General features: G+C 37.8%; 1 protein-coding gene across 1 annotated transcript in view; it reads right to left on the minus strand.

The window, feature by feature from the left end:
• Positions 1-486, minus strand: part of Rnf180 (ring finger protein 180) — a 218,695-nt gene extending 218,209 nt beyond the window's left edge. Inside the window, exon 1 of the mRNA XM_048806108.1 lies at positions 389-486. Coding sequence (XP_048662065.1) covers positions 389-418 — 30 coding nt within the window. The 5' untranslated portion in view covers positions 419-486. The remainder of the gene's footprint in view (positions 1-388) is intronic.
• Between the last annotated feature and the right edge of the window lie 8,746 nt (positions 487-9,232).

Raw genomic sequence — 9,232 nt, forward strand, 5'->3', positions numbered from 1 at the left:
GGCAGCCCCGATCCCACGGCCTCGGACTCAGTGCCTCTGCGCTGCTTGCCCGGCTCACTCCGCCTCTGCGGGTTCCCACCCGAGGCCCGCGTGGGCGGCGCCGGGCCCTGACCCTGCGTGGACCCAGGAGAGGCGCGGGCCGCGCTGGGCCAAGCGGAACCGTGGGAAAGTTTCCCCTCTCCTCACCCACTGGCCGGAACAAGGAAAGTCTGCGCTGTCTCCGGCCTCAACCAGCCCTTACTGGAGTTCCAGGCCCACCTGCTGGGTCCATTCCCTGCAAAAATCGGCCGGCGTCCCAGCCACCCATCCCCATGCCTAAGGCTTCCAAAGGTGGCACCTTTATATGGGTTCAGTTTTCCCTTCTGATATCACTACATTCGCAGCTTACCTTCCTGTGCGTAAGGTTCCACCCATGCATAATCGAGAATAATCACTGAAGATACCTGACTCCACTCCTGGCAAATCACAATTGTGAAGTGAGTTGGTGCCTGGAGTCAAAAGTGCCTGTTCAAGGAGTGAGTGACGCTTGGAGTAAATGCTGACTTGCCAGAGAGTCATAAAACTTGATTCAGAGCAATGAAAAAAGATGTTCAAAACTCTATGAATGAGATGTGGAATATGAAAAGCACATTTTATTAGTTGGCTTGCGGAATGGGGAAGGAAGCTACAAGGGAACCCCCAAACAATTATATAGCTTTCTTTCTCAGATAGATACAAACATTTTCATTTGCCCGAGATGGCTTATTTGGAATCTTGTCCCAAGAATAGGGCTGTATGGGATGAACCCCCACCCCCGGGGGAAAAAAAAAAACAACAATGAAAAGGATAACAGAGACATCACACACACAAAAAAAAAATTCTTCAGGTCAATATACCTAATGAATATAATGCAAAAATCCTCAACAAAATACTAACAAACCAAATCCAATCAACATAGAAAATGATTATGCAACACGACCAAGTGGGATTTAATTTAGGAATGCAAGGTTGGTGTAACATACAAAATTTATCAATGTAATATTCCATTTTCATACATTAAAGGACAAAAACTACATGATCCTCTCAACAAATGAAGAAAAGCGTTTGGCAAAAAACAACAACTTTAATAATAACACACACACACACACACACACACACACACTACACACTTAAACTAGGCATAGAAAGTAACTTCTAGTACCTAATAAAAGACATCTATGAAAACCCATAGTTAACGTCATACTTTTTTTGGTGACGCAGATTGAACTCAGGGGTGCTCCACCACTGAGCACTGAGCCATATCCCCAGCTCTATTTTGTATAAAAGACAGGGTCTTACTAAGTTGCTTAGCACCTCACCATTGCTGAGGCTGGCTTTGAACTTGGGATTCTCCTATCTCAGCCTCCCCAGCCACTGGGATTACAGGTTTGTGCCACCATGCTTGGCCCATAGTTAATGTCATACTTAATCATGAAAGAATGAACATTTCCAACTAAATCTGGGAATAATACAGGGGGTCAGTTCTTGCACTCCTATTCAATATTGTCCTGTAGATTCTACTCAGGGCAATTAGGGAAGCCAAGTTTGAATATCTAACAGCTAATAAAGCAAACAAAAAAGAGAAGTATCAAAGAAACCCTGGGCAAAAAGTCTCAGAATTGAAAGACAATATCACATAAGTTTTCCACTCAATGGCTAAAATTGAAATTTGTAAAGTATAAAGTTAAAAAAAAAGACCTTTTCAAATATGTAAAATTCTAAGTATTCTTTTCCTGCATCCTTTCTCAGAAACTCACTTGCAGGATGCATTCTACAATAACAAAGAAATTGTGAGAGATGGTTCTAATGGAGGAAAGTAGTGCAAATTACTCTCCAGACAATTGTGACAAGCAGAACACTCCTCCAAAATTTCCACCTCTAAGGTCCTGGAACCTATGAATATGTTACATCATGAAGTAAGAGACTTTGCTGACTTAATCAAGGTTAGGAACTCAAATAAAAAGATTATCTAGGATTACCTAGGTAGGCCCAATTCAATCACATGAGCCCTTAAAAACAGAAAACACTCTCCAGTTGGTATCAGAAAGATGAGACAGAAGGAGATGTCAGAGAGATTTGAAGCCTCAAAGGGACTTGACTTTCCATTGACGGGAGGAACCACATGAAAACAGAAGAGAGGATATTATCACCTTCTAGAGGGAAAGATCAGGCAGCTGGCAGTGCTTTCTTTAAAAAAGAAAGAACCTTTAGAGGAACTGAAAAGAAGGGAGGCAAGACAAAAAGTCTTGATGCTTTCTGATTAAGGAATATAATTTAACCTCTTATTTGCTATGAAGTCACAGAATAGTCAGAGAAACGATAAGATGACAAGTTTGGCATTTAAAAACACGGATGTCCAGTTAAAATTGAATTTGGGGGACTAGGGATATGGCTTAGTGGTACAAAGTTTACCTAGCATGTGCAAGCCCTGGTTCTATTCCCAATGTAACAGATGCTCATTTGAAATTGCTCTTTGCTCACTCCTCCCCTCCCTTTTTCCTTCTTCGTCTTCCTAATCCTGTTTGTTGAAAAGAAGCCCATTGTGATATTCCAACTAAAAAGGAACAAAGATACTCACCTGGATGACAAAGACCCTACCCAGATATTAGCCTTCCTATTCACTGCCCCTGCCCCCTCCATATAAAAGCCCTTTGCTCTCTGAAATTTCTCTTAAGATAGAGATTTGGGAGCAAACCTCTCTATCTTCTTCAGGGTTGGATTTGACTAAAGCCTGATTCCTTCCACCAACTGACTCCAAAATTCTTGGTTGAGAGGTAGACATTGTGGGCATTTGATTCCAGTAACACCAGCACTGGGATGGTGTTAAAAACAAAATCAATCAATCAATCAATCAATCATGAACATCATTTTAGTGTAAACATAATTATACTAAAAATAATTGTTCATTATAAATTTAAATTTAAATTTGTGCCCATATTTATCTAGCAACTCTAGAAATTGTACCCTCTGAACAATTATTTTCAACCTTGGATTTCAATTTTGGAAACATACAGGAATTACGTGGAGTGCTTGTGAAAATACCAATGAATTTACTCTTGGTTTGGCCAAAACAAAGAAGACAGCTAGCCTGGAAATTTATCTTGCCTGTACAGACAACAGCTTCACGATTCTATAGGAGAAGAATGAAAGTGGGGAGCCAAGAGCATATGCATCTGCTAACTACTCAGGCCCTGTGGGGTTTGCAAATCTGGTTTTACAAGTTCTGTGTTGGGGAGCAGCTTCCTTTCAGCTTCCATTCTTAGCATGAGCTGATTGCCTATAGGAATCTGGGACAGAGAAATAACTTAAAAGGACAAGTTAAACAAACAAAATTAATTAGGATAGTGGTTAGGTCTTTTTTTAAGTTTTCCAATTTTAAGGAGTCCCCTATTACAAGGGAATTCCAGTGAATGGGCAAATTTGAGAACCATAGTCCGGGAGAGGAGTTATTGACACTTATCTAGTGAACTCAAGCAGCTTTTCCTGTCAGTTTACAACCTGATGTGCAGAAATAGGTTTTGGTTTTGTTTTGTTTTGTTTTATTTTCAATAAACATCTTAACAAAATCACAAATGAAGAGTCCAATTTTCAATATTTCAAGGGAAATATTTCACTTTTTATTAAAGGCAGACAAAAACTCAACTTTATGATAATATGCAAAATAAATATATTTTTGTTTACCTATTAGGAAATTGTTATCTAAATATTTACTAACATTATCTCTCATCTCACTGGATGTAATGGCTATCTAAAAGTCTTAGTCATTGCAAAGCATCCATGACAACATAACCTTTATATAGCTATCATCCATATCCAGGAGGGATTAGTTCCAGGACCCTCCTCAGACACCAAAATCTGTGGTGTCTATCAAATCCCTTTATAAAATTGTATTGTGTCTGCATATATCATCCTATATACTTTAAAATCATTTCTAGATTATTTATAGTGCCTAATGCAGTATAAATGCAATGTGAATTGTTGTTATTTGTTGTTGTTATTAGTTGTTATTTGTTCTGTGTTATTGTTACCGCTATTGACCAGTGATGAGTCCTCGCTTCCCCAATGTTGAAGAATAACACCAGAGAAGCACGCCGAGGCAAGGTCAGAGTAGAAATTAGAAGTTTATTAAAGGACAGCAGAAAAGACTTCTCCCAGAGGAAGAAGGGGACCCAAGAGATGGAATCTGTGGAAGTGTGGTTGTCTCTCCTTTTTATAGTTTTTGATGATGGAATGTAGGTGGGAAGGCCCAAAGTGTTGGGACACAGGTGGGCCAAAGAAGTAATCTGGGCTGGAAGGACTTTATTAACACTTCTTTGGGATGGGCTATCTTTAAATCTGCTGGGGCTGTTCATAAACATTTCTTTGGGATGGACTTTGGGCCTAGGGCTTTTCTGGGGACTTCATTAATATTTCAAGAGTTTCCCGGAATTCATTCTCAGCATGGCCTGCATGGCCTCCATTTTAAATCTTATTCGATATTAGACCCGATTTACCTACTACAATGACTACCTAATTTTAAATCTGGCTTCATTATTTAGGGAATCATGACAAGAAAAAGTCTGTATTTGTTCATTACAATTTTTGTTCAAATATCTTCTGGTATAATTGCATCAAAATTTCTTGATGTATATTTTAGTCAGCTTTTGCATGACTGTGAACAAAACATCTGACAAGAATAATTAAGAGGAGGAAAAGTTTATTTTGGGCTCATTGTTTCAAAGATCTCAAGCCATAGATGGCTGACTCTAGTGGTCTGAGTCCAAGATGAGGTAGCATATCATGGAAGAAAGGCCCAGTGAAGAAAAGCTATTCAGCTCATGGCAGGCAGGAAGTGGAGAGAGTGAAGTGGGAAAGGGTCACAGGGAAGATGCACTCTTCCAGTACATGCCACAAGTGATCCACCTCCTCTAGCCATGTTCCATCTGCCTACCACTACCAAGTTAGCGCATTCAAACTAGATTGGGCTGATTAGATTACAGCTCTCATAATCCAATCATTTAGCCTCTGAATATTCCTGCATTAACACAGGAGCTTTGGAGGGACATTTCATTGCCAAACCATAACATTGTGGGCCCTCATATGGTTGAATATACAGATGCAGGAGCCATAAATATGAGACTGGGTTACCTAATGTTATTATTACTTGATGGTTGGGTTTTATAACCTCTGGCTTCATTAAAGCCAAACTGAATTAAATAACATTTCTATTTTTCTATAAATACTATTTTATGGTATAATTTCTGCCATTTGAGGCCTCAACAGAACATTTAAGTGATTTGGAGGAGAAAGTGGGCAATTCAAAATAAAAAGTTTGATTTAATAGTATTGATGTGAATATAATATAATTTTCCCTCAACCCTCATAAGTTTGTAATTGGGACAGATTCTGGCAACAAAAGATAGATTAATAAGAGAAAAAAGAAGCAAGTTCATTAATTGGTGCAGTGCACATCACACAGGAGAAAATAAATTGAAGGCATTGGCTAAAGTATTGGTTTTCTTTGTTGTTGTTTTGTGATACTGGAGATTGAACCCAAGATTGTTGTACCTCTGAGCTCTATCCAAACCTTTTTCTTTTTTTATTTTGATACAGGATCTTGCTAAATTGCCCAAGCTGGCCTCAAACTTATGATCCTCCTGCCTTAACATCCAGAGTCAAGAGTCTGTATTCAACAAAGAACAAAATATTTTAGAGAAATGACAAGACAAACAAAAGAAGTCCCGAATTTCAAAGGTGGCAAAAGTATGGGGAGGTAAATCTATGGGAAGAAAGTCTGCTGGCAGATTCCTCTGATGCTGCCATCTCTGAGAAGATAAATAGGCATTGTAAAGGACAGTCTAGGGCTGGAGTTGTAACTCAGTGGTTGAATGCTTTTTTCGCATGCGTGAGGCAGTGGGTTCAATCCTCAGCACCACTAATAATATCTAAATAAAACAAAGATACTATGACATCTACAACTAAAAAAAAATGTTAAAAAATAATTTGCATCCTGTTCTTAGGGGGTTAGAAGATAGAAAGGTCTTCTGTCTTTATGAACCTTTGTCCTGATTTTGGAGAGCCTATGAGTTCCACTGTATTATGTTTGTCTTCACCTCAACAATAGTTTTTGTTTTGGGGATAAATATTTTTGTTTCCTTCAGTATCATTTGCATGGAAGTATCATCTGAAATTGTGGAGTATCATGGGAAGAGTAGGGAGTCCTTAGGAAAATTCTAGATTTCGAAGATAGGGCAGAAGAAAAGCTAAAAACATTCCTGTTAGAATGATTGGAAAGCAAAAACTTTCTGTGAATTTGAAGAACAAGTGTATAGTGTCTAATGTATCTAAGAGGCTAAGGAGAATGAGGAAAGACCACTGGAATTGCTCACTCATGAAGCAGCACATAGCAATACAGACATGGGTCCTTAGGCCAGAGTGCCTTGGCTTGAATCCCAGCTCTACCACTTACAAGTGTATTTCCTTAGAGCAAGTTACTTAATCTCTCTGTGCCTCAGTTTCTTCATCTGTAAATAGAAAATAATAGTGGGAATAATAGAGGTATTGGGAGGTGTTAATGATTTTATCCAAGAAAGTTCTGAAAATTATATCTGGTATATGGTAAGCACTTAGTAAATATCAGTTATTACTGTTTGTAGTAATGACAACCTTTAAGAAAACTCTTTAGAGCAGTGCATTACTTAGGACCCACTTCAGCAATGACAGAAACCCAAGGAAAATATCTATTAATTTATAGAAGTAAATCTATGATAGTTTCAGGAATGTTTGGATCTAGCTGCTTAAATGATGCTATTAAAAGTACATTTTTTTTTTACCTTTGACCTATTTTTCTCAATGTCAGCTTCTATTTTAGATAGAATGAATCAATGTGATGGCCAAATTGGCCAATTAGCCACAGGCTTAAATGAAACCAGTCTAGCAAACCCAGTGAAGAAAGAATGCCTCTTTCTCAATATTGCCAGAAAAGTTCTGGAACTGAATCTCAGACTTGAATCACATAAGTTGCCCAGTTGAGGATTGTTTGCTCATCTATAAAACTGTGTATGTGTATGTGTACTCAGATCATATAAGTTGAAAGTGAAAAAGGTATAGTTCCCCAAAGTAATATTGGGTTCTGTTATCAGAATAAAATGCCCAGTCAATGGAGCTCTACATAAAGGATTACCAAACATCAGAGAGGTTTAAACAATGACAGAAATTTGTATGTAGTTTTTAAGACTTTTGTCAAAGTATTCAGCAGCCCAAGAAGAGAAATAAAGAAATTACAATGATGTGATCCCCACGAGGCTCAGGACTAGAAATCAAACACCACCAAAGGACAAGGATCAAAGCAAAGAAGATGTCATAAAAACACAGATGAAATACAGTCCATGGAGTCCAGGTTGGGCAGGGATGCAATAAGACCAGAAAGACATCGATTAAGTAATCCCTAGGGGTGTGGATGTTCCTGTGGTGGAATGGAGCGAGGGCCAAGATTAATAAAAAGGCAGGCAATGCTCCTGAAGTTTGTGGGTAATAGGATGAAAGATGCAGAAACCTCAGGAAAAGGTAGTTTACTTCTTCTCACTCTTTCAGTAAGTGTAAGACTAAGTGGACATATGTTGACTTGAACTGAGGTCACATAACATCCGAAAAAGATAAGAAGTTCTGATATATTTGCAGTTAACCAAGATGTACAAATTTTTATTTTATTACTATTGGAACAAATATAATTCTATTCAAAATACTCTAAGGACAGTAAATCAAAAGTTAATTAATGTGTTATGTGTAAAACAATAATGTAATATAATTATATATTATAATTAATATAATTTTTCAAGAATAATTGATATTATTATTAATATAATTTTAAAATTATAAACATTTTACCAGGAATTATCATTCTTCAATCCTTAAGACATAACATGGAAAACCTTCTTTCTTAAAAAGAAAACGAGCCAGGAGCTTTGTCATATGCTTTGTCACATCAGTTTGGGAGATTGAGACAGGAGAATCGAGAGTTCAAAGCCAGCCTCAAAAATTGGTGAGGCACTAAGCAACTCAGTGAGACCGTCTCTAAATAAAATACAAATTAGGGCTGGGGATGTGGCTCAGTGGCTAAGTGCCACTGAATTCAATTACTAGTACACCCCCTTCCCAACAAAAAAAAGAAAAGAAAAAAAAAAACATGATATTGTAAAACTGCAAAACAAGACTTGAGATTTATTATTTTCCAGTCACATAATTTGAGGCAAATTATGTGACTTTGACTCCAAGTTTCCTTAGCTGTAAAAATTGTTGATCTTAATGGTATGTTTTAATCAGCTGGTATGATTAAATGAGCACAGTATGTGAAAGTGTTTTTTAAACAACAAAATGTTTAAAATGTTATTTTAAATGTTATTTTCTATTTAAATGTTATTTTCTATTAACAACTAGTCATTATTATAATGTGATTATTTTACTATAATAATTATTAGGTTGAACTAGCATTAATTAGTTAATACACTTTTGTTACCGCTGTTGGTCATTGACGGGTCCTTGCTTCCCTGATGTTGAAGAATAACATCAGAAAAGCACACGCTGAGGCAAGGTCAGAGTAGAAATTAGAAGTTTATTAAAGGACAGCAGAAAAGACTTCTCCCGGAGGAAGAAGGGGACCCAAGAGGTGGAATCAGTGGAAGTGCGGTTGTCTCCCCTTTTTATAGGTTTGGTGATGGAATGCAAGGGGGAAGGATTAGGACACAGGTGGCCCAGGAAGGACTTAATTATCACTTCTTGGGATGGGCTATCTCCAAATCTGTTGGGGGCTGTTTCCTGGGTTCCATTAACATTTCTTTGAGGTGGGCTTTGGCCTAGGGCCTTTCTGGGACTTCATTAATATTCCATGAGTTTCCCGGAATCATTGTCAGCATGGCCTCCATTTTAGATTTCACTCGATATTAGACCCGATTTACCTAACTACACTGACTACCTAACTTTAAATCTGGCTTCACTTTAAAAAAAAATATTGTTTTTAGACATCAATGGGCCTTTATTTTGTTCATTTATTTATATGCAGTGCTGAGAATCGAACCCAGTGCCTCACACATGGTAGTTGCTCTACCACTGAGCCATGACCCCACCTCCCTAATATGCTTTTAAAAGATACACCTTGTTTCTTTAAAAAAAAATTGGTTATAGTTCAACACAATACCTTTATTTTTTTTATTTACACTTTTAGTTATTGGTGGACACA

Source organism: Marmota marmota, unplaced genomic scaffold, assembly GCF_001458135.2.
Source record: "Marmota marmota marmota unplaced genomic scaffold, marMar, whole genome shotgun sequence".
NCBI classification, from domain to species: domain Eukaryota; kingdom Metazoa; phylum Chordata; class Mammalia; order Rodentia; family Sciuridae; genus Marmota; species Marmota marmota.